The sequence below is a fragment of the Homarus americanus genome, unplaced genomic scaffold (genome assembly GCF_018991925.1).
Source record: "Homarus americanus isolate GMGI-L3 unplaced genomic scaffold, GMGI_Hamer_2.0 scaffold59495, whole genome shotgun sequence".
NCBI classification, from domain to species: Eukaryota; Metazoa; Arthropoda; class Malacostraca; order Decapoda; family Nephropidae; genus Homarus; species Homarus americanus.
The window spans coordinates 2,389,668-2,407,709 of record NW_024732415.1 but is presented as its reverse complement, the minus strand read 5'-3'; the positions used below and the strand labels follow the sequence as shown (position 1 = coordinate 2,407,709).

Below are 18,042 nucleotides of genomic sequence, written 5' to 3'. Positions count from 1 at the left end.
TTTATAAGAATGCTTTCCTTTAGGTGGCCAGTAGATAAATAAGGTAATTAAACTTGAAATAAAAATATTGCAGTCACACATCTGATTTATTTATATTTATTGACTATTTCACGAAGATTGCTCATAATCGCAGTAGTAATGAGAAATTTAAAGGCTAAACATGGGAGTTGCGGTATGATATACGTTCTCGTGTCCCCAACAATTATGTTGTGTATTTGAGGGCAGATAGTGTTCATGCGTTCTAATATTTTAATAGCTTATTTAGTTATTGGTTTAATGTAGATAAATATAATATGAAGAAACTTACATGAGAACAAAAGTTTTTATAATCTTTAGAGCAGTACCCTTGGGGGAACAATTTTCCAGCTTCTTCATAATTTCCGCGCGTCGTCCTGCCGGTGTTGACTTTTGAGTGACTTGCATGAACATGACGTCCCGCAGAAAAACTAAGAAAAACTCCAGTAAGTATAGCCAGGATCATGGTTGTCAACTCACGAGATGTTCTTTGACAAGTGACTTATGAGTGTGTCGTGTCAGGAAGAATCTTGGTCACCGGAAACAGAAGGAAGAGTCAAGATTGGTGAAGTGTTTTTTCTCTGACGAGACTATGGCTGATGGGCGCTGCCACAAGCTGCTTTTGAAAGCATTAATTATCTCGTTGTGAAGCTCAGAGGAGGGAAAAGTAAATTTTCATAGTGGTGCCAATATTATGTTTATATTTCGTGTGATTTTTCCCACTTAAGGTTTGATTAGACGCTCCACACACGAGAAACAAGTGTTAAGACTTGAGAGACTCGCCTCCAATGATGCTAAGTAGCGACTTGCCACCGAAGTCGTGACTGCAAGTTCCTCTCATCTTTCTATTTTATGAGGACCAATATACACCATTTTGGACCAATTTTTAGTGTTATTCAGCATTTTCAAAGATGTGTCAACTAATAGCATATGTAAATTATTGGAAACTAAATCAAGTATTTTGGTAAACACGAGCACCAGGGTAAAGGTGGAGGAAACAGTTATCACCTGAAGGACTTTTGGAATTGTACCTAAATTTCCGGAGATGTTATTTGCATGGTACTAAATAATGATATTGATGTGAAAAGGATGCACAGAACCTGACCTAACTTAACCTACCTAACTTCCTAACGGGGGAGGGGGGGGCAGAGGATCCTCCCCTGTATATTTTTTTAGTCATATTAATTTGGTAACGGACCCCCTAATAGCAGAAGGAACTTGGCTTAATATTGAGGTCTCTGAAACAAATAATGTCGGTTGAATGTCACCTCTCTGCTGTATGTTGAACACTTGCACATCCCACCAAGAAGTCCATGATTACATATTAAGTCTTTAACACAGTCTTAATCCTCACCATGCACAGATAGCTTGCAATAACTTATCGATTTTTCATTAGACAACATCATAATTGCGTACATGAAACACCAGATACAGAACATCCCCATGTGGAAGAACATTAATAATAGGAACCTACAGTTGAATTCGATTCCAATGCAACTCCAATTTCAAATGTAAGGTATCTAAACCCTTATTGCAGATATCAATCTCAACCATATGCTGCTGATCCTGTATGTATATACAGTACTGTACTTAGAAGAAAGGCTGATGTACGACTCATGGCCGTCTGCGGTTCGTTAATTATTGGGGGGGGGGTGTTTAGACACAGTATTGTACGCTGATTACTTTCACTTCTGTTCATTTTCTTGGGCAAATGCTTAGTTTTCTAGGTGAAATTTTAGTTTCGGTCATCCCTGGATTTAAATATTCAAACTAGGTTTCTCCGACGAACCTAATTTAACCTAACCTAACCAACCTAACCTTATCTAGCTACAGAACCCAGGAACTGTTTCTAACCTACCCCAGGAAGCTGACCCCCCCCGACCCCCCATTTCCAGTGGGGAACTCCAATAGTTAAATTCTATGATACCCCAGATGACTGAAACTAAAGTACTGTTTTCTAGATATATTCAAGTTAAGATAGCATTCTTACAGTCACGACATCAGCTGTGATGTGGCAGATGTAAACAATGTACCATGAGGGCTAATATACGAAACATGGCTGTCAGCGGTTCGGTAATTATGAGGGTGTTTGTAGACACAGATTTGTATGCTGATTACTTTCAGTGCTATTCATTTTCTTGTATAAATGCTTAGTTTTCTAGATATAGGTTAGATTAGCATATGATTTCAGCTATTTTTATTTTTCCCCAACATAATACAGTATCCTCTAAGAAAATATGTGAAAACTGGGTATTTTTAAACCCATTTTCAATGAAAAACAACAGACAGTCATGTTCTCAATAATTACCAGAAGAGGTTATGGTACTTATTGCTCAGTAATGAAATATAAAGAATATGCACAAACATACAGTAGTCAGAAATCAGGAAACTGAATCCAATAGAATACGAAACAAAAGACAAGCAAACCATTATTGATGGTACTATACAGTATTACAAACTCCTGGATGAGATCCTCCATCGTTTTTTGTACATATTAACAAGACCAGATTCACTCCCTTATATCTTAAGAGTAGACCAGCGCGATCGTTGCCACAGGAGAATTTATGCCGCCATGTTCAGGGACCTGTACTGTAATTGTAATTTGAAATAAATTCTGGAAGAGCTTCACCAGTTTATTAGCTATGTTTACAGGAACTTTTAATCATAGGAATTGTATTGAAATGCTTTTGTTGAAATATATTGTGGGTGGACAAAATTAGACTAAAATAAATGATCGTCTGTAGCTCAAGTACTACTACCTATACCTTTCAGCATTACAGTCTCTGCAGAAGATTAATTATTCCAGTAATCTTTTATTTAACTTTAGTCTAGCCTAAACTACCTGAACTTCAGCTTCTGTAATACATTAATATTTGATAATCATGTAATCGTCCTCCCAGCATTCCAAGATCACTTGTAATTCTTGGTCTGCAGTGATCCAACTAATATATTCTGCTAACAGCAGAAACAGTGGGAGTAATGCAATTTTTAGTTTGTCTTCTTTTACTTAATAGAAATTACTGTAATATTTAGATTAGTGTGATTTATTTTTTCCAAGAAACATTTGTCTTTTGCTGCTCATATAAACAATTGATAATGGTGGTGCCATGGAGCTACCACTTCAACAGAGTTTTGTATTTTTTTCATGAAGTTGAATCTTCTCATGAGTTGGTTATCTAGACTAATACCTTCCATCTTAGGTTATGTAGGTTTTGTTAGTTCCACCAGGTATGGGGTGTGGTCTTAAGACTACAGCACTAAGATAATATAGTATTCTCATTCCCTTGGAGAATATAGTCTTGAAGCAGACTCTTCTTATTCCACCCGAGTATTAGTCAGATCTACATGTAATATTATTCTATGCTCCATTATATGATCATCTTTAACCCTTTAGCTTTGTATTTTGTTTTTGTGGCCAGTTCACTGCCAAAAATGGAAGTGTACATACTGTATGATCTTTTTTATTAAAAATTTTATGCAAAAAGATCATAAAGTTTCTGGATCTGCCAATAAGACAGATTGAAACTGCTGTTTTGTGGTGAAAATATCCCCCTTTTTTTTTACTGTTGAAAATACAGAGTACAGTACTATATATCTCCGCTAGCCGGAATCCCTCAAACCCAGAACTCTCTGATAGCTGGAATTGAAATTTTATCGGAAAATCATTCCCAAAGCCGGAATTTTCCGGAAAATTCCAGCTCTGGGAATGATTTTCCAAGGGGCACATTTTCCGGAAAATTCTGAGAAAAATTTCCCGATACCTGTAAAATTCCGGGGATGGGGGAGTTTTTCCCAGAAGTGCTCTGCACCAATTGTTCCAGCAAACGGAGATATCACTGTACAGTATGTCCATGCTGGCCTGGCCCATAAGCCACACTGCTTTTCTATACTAATAGCTGATTGGTTCATAGAAAATTTTAATCTAAGTGTGTGCACAAATGGTAAGCTGACCTGTTATCTAAAATAATGTTAAATATCTGGACTATCAAAATGCAAATGAATTCAAGGCATTAACACATCAGAGAGGATGTTGGAAAATTTTTAAAATTTATCATAAAAGGTTGATATAAATACATGCTTATATATGTGCAGTCTAGGGGGAGGTTAAATGCTCGGGGTAACCAATCAGCTATTTGTAGCAATAGACGAGGGGCGTGGCGTATGGGTCAGGTTAGCGTGGAAAGGGTATAGTGCCTGAAGCCTTGGCAAATTATAGGATAGTAAAAAAAAAAACATAGTATTATTACATTATTATGTAATACTAAGCAAACACTGATACCATTTCTACATATACTGATGTAGTTATGTCTATTATCAGCAGTACAGTAAACCGTTGCCATTCGTGAGGGATAGATTCCAAGAAATGGCTCGAATTGGCAAAGCCGTGAATAGCCACTTATATAATACAGTACCCTAGTGCACTAATATACAGGTATACCTATGCTGTGTATGAGAAACATAAGTCACAATACTGTACTGTACTTACATTCATATGTGGAAGTCTGGAGCCTTCTCAATTTTCACTACCGGGTATGTTCTTGTCACGAACAACCTGCTCCACTTAAGCACTTGCAGGAGCACTTGCTTGAACAGAATCTCGAATTGCTTGCTCATTCTTTCTTATGTACTGTACCGCGCTGTGGATTCGTTCACACCAAACAACCGACCAACCGCGATAGCACTCATCCCCTCCTTTAACTTGTCTAATAATTCAACTTTCTTTGCTAGAGTCATCACTGACTTTTGCCATTTATGTTTCACTCCACTAACATCACTAGCACTGACACTAGGCAGTCTTTTTGGGGTCATTTTCACGAAGAAACACGAAAGTTTTGAGAATATGACACAAGATGCTTGGTCATGGGTGCTGGGTGAGGGCAAACAGAGCGAGCTGAGACACCGCGGGCGCGTGGGGCGACTTGTTGCGCTGGGGGAGATGGCTTGCATGCTAGCCACCTGAGCCACCAGGTGCTTACCGTGAATCGTAAACTCGTGAATGGGAAGGGTTTATTGTACAAAATGTACTACGTGGGAGTGGTAAGAGAATAAAATTTCATTTCTCCCCCTGCTTTATATAAATGTTTTGGGTTATACAGTATATCACTGTAATGTGTAGTTAAAGGTAAAATATGCATATATGGTGTACATAGGTCTTCAACTTATATACCTATTAAATGGTGACAAAATTAACAGCCACATGCACCCCAGCTGATCGTGTTGACATGTGGTCTTTTGTCATGCTGGCGCTAAAGTTGGTTTAAAATGGTTGAATGTCGTAGCGAAGCCAATAAAAAAATTCATGCAACAACAGTCACTGTATCAGAATCCTTCAGAGAGCACAACAGCCTGGTTAACAGTTCTAGTTGATTAGGGGGGCAAATAAAAATTAGGTTGTAGAGATAAGTAATGTGTTTGCCTGCATAGCTTTATTTAGTTTTCTACAACTTATTCCTGTCCATTGCAGATGAGAGTACAGAGGAAAGAAGGACACCCAGGAAACGAGGAAGGGCCGAAGGTTCTACATCCAGTACTGCTGCAGTTACCCCACCAGAGACTGGGCGGGGCCAGAGTAGGAGTGCCACACAAACCAGTCCATCGCAGGTTTCCCCGGAATCACCGCCAAGAAAATCCCTTCGAAATGCTGCCACACCAGATAATCCACGGAGAACTAGCCCAAGGGGAGTTGATGGGGGACTCAGACCTGCTGCAACCAAGGAATCTCCTAAAAGTGTTTCTCCTAGAGGAAGAGGTCGGGGAAGTCGTAGGGGAAGTACAGATTCTAGTGCCAGCAGTGTGGGGAATGTCAGTGTTGCCTCTTCTTCCACTCCACGTAAACGAGGGCGAAGAGGGAGCAACAGTTCAGGAGTAAGTGCAACTTCAGAGAGCTCACAGGCTACACCAAGTAAGCAAACCAACAGAGGACGTAAAAGAAATAAATCCAACACTCCGCCTGCAGTTCTTTCAAAGAAAACCAATGGAGCATCACCTCAGTATTCACCTAGAACCACTAAAAGAATGAAGGCCAGTAACCCAGCAGGAACCTCTGGACCAGCTGCAAATGGGCGAAATGGTCGCAGAATTCGGAGCAAAAGGGGAGTGAGTGAAACGCCACCGAAGGAAGACCTAGATGGTGGCACAGATGATGAAGAGTTGTCTCATTCAAGAACTGGTGAGAACAGTACACTTGAGAACTCAACAGACATTTCGAACCTTGAAACATCAGGAGAACTGCACAACAACACATCTCCTAATGCCAGTGATGTTGAAGAGGGAGAAGGTGGGGTTAGTAAAGGTGAAACTATTCAACATGTTGATGATAAAGAGTCAGGTGAATCCATAAATAAAGATCAATTAGTGAACAGCAGGGAGGTTCAGCAACAAAATGAAAAAGAAAGTGAATCTTGTGAAAATGAGGTCCCACAACTGTCAGAAAAGGACAGTGGGTTATTTGAAAAAGATGTCCCACAACAATCTGATAGACAAAGCAAGGTGTGTGAAAATTCTGAGAAGCAAAACAATTCCTCTGAAAAAGAACATATTGAAAAACACAAAGATATCAATTTTCCAGCTTCACATAGTGTTTCGGCTGATCTTGAGGATGTGGCAGAAAAGAGCAGACTCAGCACTCCAGATGGTGCAGGTGCAAGAACGTGTGATAAGGCTGTCAAAAGTGAAGGGACAAGTTTGACCACATCAGTGGAATCATCTACAAATAGTTCTAGTCACATGGAAAGTGCAAAGAGGAGACAGACTAGTGGTGAATCCTCAGATTCTGGAAGTCCAGAAATAAAACCAAAACCTTCTAAGGTGGCGAGACTGACTGAGAGCACATTGGTACCTGATATTCCCAAGAGTGTAAAAACTCATGACATGATAAAGATTTGAGTAGAGTAAAGTTTAAGGAAAGTAATAGACTTGATAAAGGCAATGATAGAAATTTAGACAGAGGGAAATGTGATGGAAGTAATGAGAAGGATAGCTCTGAGTGTGTGAAATGTGTAAATCCAGAAGTACAGGGTGATGTAGGAATGGACACAGTGACTCGAGCAGAAAGTTTCCTGGAATCTCTCAGCCTTACAGAACAACAGATAAAAGAAGTTTGTTCAGTTCTTCCGGATTCTGTGAAAGGTAAGAAACCCTATATCCAGTTTGTTCTGTAAATATGAAATGTTGCACTGCTTCAAACTTTGTAACACTAATGCTTCCATGAGGTACCAAACAATAGAATAGATACATGCAGATTTTGGCAGAATACAATATACAGTTCTTTTTCTGTAACTTTAACCCAGAAATGGAAAATAAAATGACATGAAAGTTAAAAATATATTTAGAAGCCCCCCCACCACCACCAAAAAAGAAAGAAAAAAAGTAAAATAAAATAAAAAAATAAATAAATTAAAATAAAAAACTTAGTACAATACTCATCATGGATGCCAGCTGAGTCTATAAAGTGAGGTGAAGAGTAATTGGTAACTGCTGAGTGCTGGTTGTTGTGATGCAAGAGGTGGTTGTGGTGGTGAGTTTTTGTGGAGCAAAGTGGGCGGTAATGCCATTACATAGGTGATGAGCTCTTGAGGACGAGGAAGGGGGAGGTGGGGGATGAGGCAAATAATTGCAAATCATTCCATGATGATGATAGCAAGTTGATTTGAGGCTCCACCAGCCTTGTGTCTAACCAGTCTCTCCCAATAATTGACTACCCATTCTTAGTATGATTTTTGGTTCACAGCTTTAAAGGCCATAGACGATAATAGCAGTAAAAGGGTTAATGCCAGTTGGGGTGACAAGTGTATAAAATCCGTCAAAGTACTGTACAGATGTATATGGATTTTTACGCGGACAAGCTCAAGCTAAGGCAATAAGGGCCTCATTCAAAGATGAGCCATCTCTCCCATGAAGTACATTGTCCTACTGGGGAAACCAGAGGTCTCAGCTTACACTGAAAACCTATGAGGTAATGAATGGAGACTTTCCTTGTAGGAACTTTCCAAGATGGCATTTCTTTGTACACCTGAATGCTACTGCTCAGCTGTAACCCCAGACATTTTAATTGGGCATTAGTTGTAAGGGCAATTGCTTAGTCTGGAATAAGGTGATGCCCTCTAAGTTATTGTCTTAGGAGTTTGTCCATTAGTAAACTTAATCATGACCATGATGTAGAATAAATAGTAATTTCCAGTTTATGTATTTCTTGTACTGTACTGTATAGGGGTGCACAGAATAGTAAATTACCGGATATCCAGCAAACCAGTCAGGCTGGTTTCCATATATCAGGCCAGATAGCAAAAGTTGACCAGATGGGCTAGCTACCAGATACCTGCTGGATATCCACTGCATCCCTAATAAATTTGTGTACTAATCACTGATGTTGAGGGTATATAGAAGACACATCAAATTACTTTTTAAGCACCATGCAGTTCCAACACATTTAACTGCTTTTCGTTAATATTGTAACCATCCAGATTTAAAATATCCAGATATCCAGCCAGTTATTGGAGTACCATCCAGCTGTTTGGCCAGGTATTATACTTGCTGAATGGCCAGTGTATCCCTATTCTTGTAGCTACCTTGGGAATGTTCCTTGGGGGTAGACATTTTCCACCGACTACAACAATGTTTTGTTTTTAGGACTGAGTAGGGAGAAGTGAGGTCTTGTGCTCTTGTTCTTGATTTTGTCAGTTAATACTATTTTAATCCAAATTTTCTGTATACTGTATAGTAATCTAACCAAACTTCCTTTACCCCTATGTAGTTTTAATTAAGTTTACACACACACCGGTATTTATTATAGTTTAAGTGTTTTGTGGTTCAGAATACGGTGCTGAAATGCAATTTTGGATATGTGGCAGTTAAGTATACGTACTGCATATAAATAATCAATGGTCTGGTAAGATTTGCTCCAAAATATTTATTCCAACCCAGACAATACCTGTATATATACTGTACCTGTAGATACATAGGAGAGGAAACACTACATAAGCTGCATAAGTGAAAAATGGATCATATGGTACTGGGACTGAATTAATGTAGTACTGTATTACCCACCTACAGGGCCATACAGTACAATACATGTATTTGTTCAGAGAGTCAGTCACAACCTGGTGTATCTGTATTACATTTACAGGAACTCAAATTTGGTCTGTCCCGTACAGTACTATATTTCATTATTTAATTGTATTAAGATTTTATATTTCCGGGTAATGTTATGTACCAATTCCAGGTATGTACTTTAAATAAAGTTTGACTATTCACAGCTGTTGAAGAGTGGGCAGGACTACTATCTCACTTGTACTAAAATTTAATATACAGAACTGCTGTGTGTTTCATCCCAGGGATTGTAAAATACCAGGATACTGCTGTATGCATGAGACATTCACTTTTAAAGGACTGCTATAAGCACAAAAACTAAAAATTTCTTTGTTTCTCTTGTTAATGTATCTTTTGTTTTGGTTTTAATTTTAGATTCTTCGGAGACAAGAATAGTAGAATCCTTAGTGGAGACCCAGCTGGAAGGATCAAACACAGTAACCACCATGAATGCTCCACGCTTCAACAAGTTCCTCAGGCAATTATTAACGCACTATTGTGATCTTGACACTACCAAGGAGAGCAAACATGCACTCTGTGAGGTACCGTACAATGATTGTTGTTTATGTAATACTGTACTGTAGTTAGGAATGATATGTTGATGTTGAATCCACTGCATTTGTCAGATACAGTTGCTACGAAAGTGGTGAATAGATTATCATACTTTAGTTACCTTCAGAAACCTGCCATGGCTACCCCCATCTTATGCCCTTCACCTCCACTGCCTTGGTTTGGTTCTCTTATACTGTACTGTGCTTGGCATTTTAGTGTATTGACAATACTGTATGCTATAATAGTGCTGTATGTTGTATTGGTTGACTGGTAATTAAACATTCAGGTATGATCTTAAAAGTCAATAACATTGAAAAGCGTAGATGTAGATATTAAATAACTTCAGTGTAAAGGAACAATTTAGTTGACTAATAGTAGTGAGAGAAAGAACATGCACAAGCTTCTCAATAAAGCATTCATTACCACAACTTTTATTCAGTAATTCTTTTTTAAGTATCCATAACTGTAATTACATGCCTATTGTCACTCCATATTTCAGGAGTAAGGCATCATCCACACAAGTGAATGGTACTTGGTTCAATTTTCCATTTAGAGTTGAAGTCAGGTTCCCACTTTATACAATAACCTTTGCACACTTGGCTGTGAAAGAGTGCCTCGTCAATTGCACATGTCAATAGTTAGAGCAGCTGGATACAACACATAAATGGATCAGTACTTGGCAAGGCACCTTGCTTTAGTGAAAAAAAAACACACACACACATATATATAATATATATATATATATATATATATATATATATATATATATATATATATATATATATATATATATATATATATATATATATATATATATATATATATATATATATCATGTAAATTCACAATGAAAACGTGATAAGATAAATCTTGATAAAATCACACGGGAAAATGGAAACAACGGAGTACCTTACACGTGATTTTATATATATATATATATATATATATATATATATATATATATATATATATATATATATATATATATATATATATATATATATATATATATATATATATATATATCTTGATAAATCACACGGAAAATGGAAACAACGGAGTACCTTAGCTTTCGTCTTTATTCAAGACATCTTCAGAGGCAACTAGATTACATGGACAGAGAGAGGCTTAAATATACAGGGTGACCTAAAAACATGAGGTCAGGTCATAATGATGAGATCCACTAATCCCCACACCAACACAACCGTAGAGGAGCTTAAGAGAAGGGAGGTGACGTGACTAGACAGGTCAGGTCAGAAAAAAGGACCCACAAAATAACTGTCATACATCAAGATCAAAGGTTTTCAAAGCAGTTTTAACCTTGGGCCACTGACAAATAAATTTATGTAACATATTATCAGTTTTGAACTGACCATCACTAAGGTTTATTGATTTTAATTCCTTAATCAAACTAGCTTCAACCAGAAGTCTTTCTGTGACACAAGATGATTTGAATACTTCTAAGCTTTTTTCCCAAGCAATGGGGTGATTATTATTCCTAACATGAACGAACAAGGCACTGCTTTCAGATGCAGTTCTGATATTATACTTATGTTGTTTGATTCTGAGCTGCAGTGTTTTTCCTGTCTGACCTACATAATTACAATTACATTGGCTACATGGAATACAATAAACACTTCCATTTACATTCAAACTTGGGCTATTCCTTATTAACATATTGGTAATGGTTGAGTCATACTTGAAAACAACAAGATTTATCTTATCCACTTTTCATTGTGGATTTATGAATATATATATATATATATATATATATATATATATATATATATATATATATATATATATATATATATATATATATATATATATATATATATATATATATATATATATATATATATATATATATATATATATATATATATATATATATATATATATATATATATATATATATATATATATATATATATATATATATATATATATATATATATATATATATATACATACATACATACATACATACAAGTAGTTAGTTATGTTTGATATTTTAACATGTTTGCTATTTTCAGAAAGCAGTGCAGTGGGCACGAGACAGAAAAAGTGTGAACCTTCGACATGAGTTAGAGCTAACACTGATGTCCTTGTACTACAGTACCTATCACTATAAACAAGCAGAGACTGTTGCCAGTGCCCTCTATTCTGAAACCAAAAAGTTACAAGATAAAGAAAAAACAGTGAAGGTAAGTTGTTCCAGAGTTATGTTGCAGATGCACTGTGGATAGGAAAATAGGCTATACAGTGTTGTGAGAGGGAAAGGTGAAGCAGGGCAAAATAAGTATGCAATGGATTGGCAGCCAAGAGGCTCTTTTACTGTGACTACCAGCTTAGAGGAGAGTTCCCTTAGGGAGTGTGGCATTGTATATGAGAATACAATTATGGTGTGGCATAACAGCAAGCATTGATTTCCTATCAGAAACATGTTACTCTTCTTTTTTCCCAGTAGGTGGTCTGATAAGGGATAGTACAGTACAAAATATTCCTTGAATTTTTTATGAGATCATGAATACTTCATGAATTTACACCTTCTATTCCTGTTATCAGAGCTGCTGCAACGTTTATGCTCTTTACTATTTAAGTAAATGCAGTGGTTACAGCATTTGTTTTAATTGTCTCTAGTCTCTTCTTTATCTGGCCAGTCAGGAGGGAAGCTGTAGGTGTCACCAACCATATTTTTTATCATAATTTTTGTCTTCCATGAAGTTTTGGTTAAAATTTCATATCTAGTGATTTTCTGCCGAAGAGTTGGTACAAAAGGTGTTACAGTTGTATTAATCAGTACATATACCTTAGTATACTGTATACCCAGTACTAGTCTTGTCTGAAACTATTGTTGATTTATATAATGCATATACTGTATTATTGTTTTGTTACATACAAAGTTTTTGGCTCTTAGCAAACAAACAAACAAAACTAATATTTGTTTTGGGTGGAGAATTAACTATTTTCCATCTTGGAAAATACCAACCATAGGACTATATACAGTAAGTATAGTAATGAGTAAAGTACAGTATACTGTACAGTATAGTGATTATAATAAGAGTGTAAGAAGACTTACATAGTCTGGGGTAAGTTATTGAGGGGCAGAGTAAGCCAAGTTGAACAGGTAACATTTGGCTGCTTCTTCATGGACAAAAAAAAAGAAGAGCAATGTAAGTGGAAACTACCTAAAATATTACACTACTGTATGAGTGTAGGTGTAGGCTTGCAGTTAACCTAGTCTATTTATACAGTAATTGGTGCAATCTGTACTATCTGGCTGGATTTTTTTATACTACACTGTACCTGTATCTGATATTTTGCCAGAAAGTAAAATTTGCTATCCGTTACATCTATAATCATCAGTATTAGTCCTGATCTTAACACCCAATCCTTTAGCAGGTTTTTTCAGGCAGTGTAACTCTTGTCTCTCTCCACAGGCGTGCTTGTGCCTAAGTCAAGTGTACCATGCCATGGGCAATATCTCCAAGGCTCGGGCCAACATAACTACAGCTAAAACAGAGGCTCTCAAGATCTATACACCTCCAGATATGCAAGGAGAACTTGATCTCCAATCAGGTACTGTATATAAATATACAGTATATACTGTAGATAATATGCATTTTTTATTTTTATTTTTACTTGTTTGTCCATCAGAAATGTTACAGTAAACTACAATTAACTGGTAATTAATCTTCTACTTAGTCAGTGAAGGTAAATAATAGCTGCTGGTTGTTAGGCATTGTTTTTTCCCCAACATATAGTTTGGTTGTCTGTGTACTACTCTGCTAGCCAGATACAACACATTTGCATACTGTTTGCAAACCTTCAAAGAAAGATCAATTACCACTGAAGTGAAAAGAATGTTTAGGCTTAAATGTGTCAAAGTGTTTAGACAACCATCAACATAGAAAGAGTTAATCGTGCAGACAACTAGGTATACATCATGAGGGAGCAATACAGAAGTGATGGAAGTGTTGTAGAGAGAGCTGACCAGGGTGTGTTGAGGTGGTCTGGATAGCTTTAGAGAATGTGAGGTGAAGAAGTAGGTTAAAACTAAATATACAGTAGTCAGGATAATTTACACGCAGACAAATTATTGTTTACATTATAAAGATAAAAAAAATTATTGGGTGACAAAGACTATACTATGATTTTTTGAGGATTTGGAGGGTGAAAATATATTGGTTTAGAATTAAAGCACTTAGTAACATCTTATTAGTTAACCTGGCTTGCTGTTTAGAAACCTTATCAGCCTTGTTGAAAGTTTACAAGACATAATTGAAGAATCTATTGTTGATTTTACACACTGCCACCATCACCACTACCAGACAACATCATGATCACTACCACCACTTAGGGAGCACATCTCACTTAGAGGTCTCGCCCAGTTCCTTGCTTACCTTACACCTCACCTCACTCAACTTAGCTCATATGGTGGTGTTCTCACTATTTCATGCAGTGTCATTTCTGAGTGAGAGATCCTTCACATGTTAATGCACTTGCCACACTATCCATGCTTCTTCCCCTCCAGTTACCTGACTTCTTTCCTTTGATTATCCTGCCATTTGAAGTGCCTCTATGTTCTTCATGTTAATTATGTGTGAGGGTCATTATTGAGTGGTTAGTAGACAGTTAATGCTCTGTGAGGGTTGTAGAGCAGTGTTCAATGTAGGTGGAAAAAAAATTGTCGTTATGGCTGGTACATATATCAGTGGTGCTGGGAATTTGACACAATTTTTCCATTACATTACTTAATATAATTTTTACCCAAATCCCTTAGGGGTTCAATATCGTGTAAATGCAAATCTACTGTACGGTATTATTTAATATACAAATGGTTAGAGAGGAACCCAATCAGTTTTGCAAAAACTTAGTTATGCCTGATTATCCCTGGGTCATATAGGAACATAACCCCACAGATTTTTGGGGAGTTTACTATAAAGTAGTTCGTCTGTTGTTCGTATACAAGAATGAAGGCTGGCAGTATGTGTGTCTCAGTGTAGAAATGAAAGCACATTAACAAGTGTATTGTACCGAGATGTGCTGCTGTCATGAAGGAACGAACCTACATTGGCTACCGTACTGTGACTTGTATATATTATTTAGGCATGTGCACAGTAATTGACGATCACTTTTCATTTCCCCTGTGGACGAAACTGTTCTGCAGTTATTCTCTGATACATTATGCAATAAGAATATAATGTAGAGTAATAAAACTGGTGTTTAATAATTTATATAAACATTATTCTTATACTCATCAGTCTTTTCACTTTGACAAATGCATTCTTATATACCCTTTAGAATTTCTTTCAGGCCCCATCATTAACAATCATAATTCTACTGATTTTTAGGCATTATGCAAGTAGCTGAGGGTAAGGATATGGAAACAGCATATTCCTACTTTAAAGAGGCAGCAACAGGCTTCACCTCTCGCAAGCAAAGAGCACGAGCACTCAAGTACATGTTGCTGTCCAAGATTATGGTCAACAGGTAAGTATACTATTGCATGCGTCGGTCCCCACTTCTCTGTTTCTGTTCATGGCTTTATCTCTTCTTATTATTTATTCTTTGATTTTTCTTAGTCTAGTAATCCATTGATATAAGATAACTTGTATTTCTTTCTTATGTCCACCATTACACAGTCAGACAATCCTCTTCCACCTCCATGTGTATCTGTTGATATTTTTCTTTTTAAATCAAGTTTTCCACAGTTGTCAGGGGCCATCAGTTATTTTAACCCACCTCTCACTCCTTACTTAATTGATTGTGGGGTTGACCTCCACATTTGATCACTCGTTCAGACACTTGTGACTTTACTCTTATTTATCCCCAGGTGAACCACACTTTAATGCAGTGTGCAGTATTTACATAATGTAGAAATACAAAAGTCTACAGCCTCAAAGTAACATCTGTGAAAAAGTTATCTTTTATTTTAGAAAAGGTTTTGATTAAGGCGACATGTTAAAAAAATCCTTTTATCCTTTGCAGGGTTTGCTGAAGTACAAAAGACTCTCTTGTTGAGTCCTAGAAGAGCTTATTTAATAATATAAAGAACTTTTTTCTTCTAAGGGCTGAGGACGGAGAAAAGGCAGTGAGAAGCCAAAGTCACATTGAAGACATTGACGAGGGTGTGGAAGCAATGCTGGCTATAGCAAGCGCTGCCAACAGGTCCTCGCTTGCAGAGTTCAGGTAAGGTTGATCCCATTTTCTCTGAAATAATTGAAGGAATAACTGTATTTAATGACCTAATTACTCAACACTTGGTAATGGATATACTGTAGTATATTGAAAACTAATTGAGGGATAGTTGTACTGATGAGGCCATAATGCCTAAAGTGCAGAAACTGAGATTCACTTATCAGTGATTCTTGATCCTATTTTGCAGGAAGACTCGGGAGCAGTATGAAGAGCACTTGGTAGGGGACATGGTTGTTGCGAGTGTACTGGATGATCTCTACACCACCATGATGGAGAAGAACCTCCTCAACATTGTCTTACCTTATGAACGTTTACAGGTGACTGGATTATTTTATTTAACATTGTTATTAGTTTGTTTTCATTCCCAAATGCTTGGTTTGGTTGAATCTCATCTTACCAACCAAAGCCAATGAGTTGACATCCCAGGTCCAACAACCTTAGTGGTTGGAATGAATTTAATCACAGCCATTGTTTATAAAAAAGGAAATTAGAGGTGACAGCTGCCACTGAAGGTTTTCCAACCTTGCTGTCACCTTACCCATGTGCTCTTGACCTTCACTTGGTTGTTATAAGCCATCCTAGAGTTGGTTCCTCAGTTTCAGCCATCTGTGCAGTGAACAGTTGTCTTTCTCTGCTTCATCCTTTTGTTGAGAGCTAAGTGTGCAAGAGTATTTATAATTGTCTAAACCTAGTTTTAGTTTAACTGTGTTCATATATGGGACCACATAACAGTACCATGTCTTGGGACACCCTCGATTGTACAAGGTGCAGCTCATCTTGTCATATGATAGTCCTCGCTCTACCAGATGCAATTGTGGATAGTGTTGAATATGAAAATGGAGAGTGTAAAATACCAAACATCACACAGTTTTGAATACTCCTGCTTCTAAAGTTTCCCAAGGTTGAGGTTAAAATTGCTAGCAAGGATGCAGCCTGAAGGCTGCACTTACACTCAGCAGTCCCTACTGGTGACCTTCTGAACAAGAGGGATACCAGTCAACCCATTTTCCTGTTGTGGCTTGTCAGAAAAGTAGTGACTTATCACCATCCTAGGGTTGGGAATGGGGGATGCTTCTCCTCGCATCATCTAGGCTGCCTCTGGTTTAGGTTTGGTTCCAGTTTTGAGTCAGGATAAGTTAGGGGAGGTAGCCATGATTACCATTCCCACTAATACAGATATAATTGATGTGCTCCTTGAACTTAATGTAAATTATGATTTAATGAATTGTAATAAGTATGTGGCAGTTTGTGATTAATTAAATATTTCTTTCTCTAGATTGATCACATTGCGGGTCGCATCAACCTGCCCAGAGAAGAGATTGAGAGGAGAATCTCACAGATGATTCTTGACAAGCGCATCAACGCCCAGCTAGATCATCGTGACGATTGCCTTTATGTGTATGCTTCTGAAGACTCGGATGTTGTGTATCAAAAAGGAATTGACATTCTCTCTCAGTTAGATAAGACAGTGTCACACCTCAACCGTAAAGTGAAGAAACTGTTGTAATGAAAGGCACACATAGGAATGACACGCCTCCTTGTGAGTTGAGAACCGCAAGTGTACAGTAACAATTTTGACTTTTGTATGTGGTCTGTGAGCGCAATATTATATTTCTAAGATTTGAAACTGTGAAATGAGTTTATTAACTGTAATAGCTAGCATTCAAATTATTTTATAGAGGACCTGAATTGGTTTTAAGACATTTAAGGAAAACTATTGATACACATTTGTTGTTGTCAGTTACTGATGTGATAAATGTGTCTTGAAGATGGTGTATAATACATTGTTGATAAAAGAGCAGTGCATATATATTCTGGGTACAGTACAGTACTCTTATTACAGGAGGTATCATTTTTGGGGAGAGGCATTTCTTCTCTTGTTTGTTAAATTGTTAGTGATGAAGAGAATATTTGGTTTATAGTAGATCTAACACACACACACACACACACACACACACACAAAACACACATGTATTCACAAAACTTGCATACACAAAACACACACACAAAACACACATGTATTCACAAAACTTGCATACACAAAACACACACTCACACAAAACACACATGTATTCACAAAACTTGCATACACACAAAACATACACACTGTCTAAACTTAAACACACTATCTTATACATGCACACAAAAAATACACATGCACAAAAACACACAAAACACATGTAT

At 37.1% G+C, this 18,042-nt stretch overlaps 2 protein-coding genes across 2 annotated transcripts; both read left to right on the top strand.

The window, feature by feature from the left end:
* Positions 1 to 385: 385 nt before the first annotated feature.
* Positions 386 to 6,900, top strand: LOC121868588 (micronuclear linker histone polyprotein-like). Its single transcript, XM_042369356.1, has 2 exons — positions 386 to 461; positions 5,480 to 6,900. Exons 1-2 carry the CDS (start codon positions 422 to 424, stop codon positions 6,898 to 6,900), a joined length of 1,461 nt encoding a protein of 486 aa, XP_042225290.1. The 5' UTR covers positions 386 to 421.
* LOC121868589 (26S proteasome non-ATPase regulatory subunit 11-like) lies at positions 6,897 to 17,847 on the top strand. The gene is made up of 8 exons (XM_042369357.1): positions 6,897 to 7,143; positions 9,478 to 9,644; positions 11,691 to 11,861; positions 13,098 to 13,236; positions 15,012 to 15,150; positions 15,730 to 15,849; positions 16,046 to 16,175; positions 17,135 to 17,847. The coding sequence occupies exons 1-8, from the start codon at positions 7,044 to 7,046 to the stop codon at positions 17,363 to 17,365; spliced, it is 1,197 nt and encodes a 398-aa protein (XP_042225291.1). The 5' UTR covers positions 6,897 to 7,043; the 3' UTR covers positions 17,366 to 17,847.
* The last annotated feature ends 195 nt before the right edge of the window (positions 17,848 to 18,042 follow it).

Excerpts from the sequence above, each read along its gene's own strand:
- LOC121868589 (XM_042369357.1), top strand. The coding sequence starts at position 7,044 with ATGGACACAGTGACTCGAGCAGAAAGTTTCCTGGAATCTCTCAGCCTT. Across the intron at positions 13,237-15,011 it reads AGAACTTGATCTCCAATCAG|GCATTATGCAAGTAGCTGAG; the intron begins GTACTGTATATA and ends ACTGATTTTTAG. Across the intron at positions 15,151-15,729 it reads TCCAAGATTATGGTCAACAG|GGCTGAGGACGGAGAAAAGG; the intron begins GTAAGTATACTA and ends TTTTCTTCTAAG.
- LOC121868588 (XM_042369356.1), top strand. The coding sequence starts at position 422 with ATGAACATGACGTCCCGCAGAAAAACTAAGAAAAACTCCA. Across the intron at positions 462-5,479 it reads AAAAACTAAGAAAAACTCCA|ATGAGAGTACAGAGGAAAGA; the intron begins GTAAGTATAGCC and ends TGTCCATTGCAG.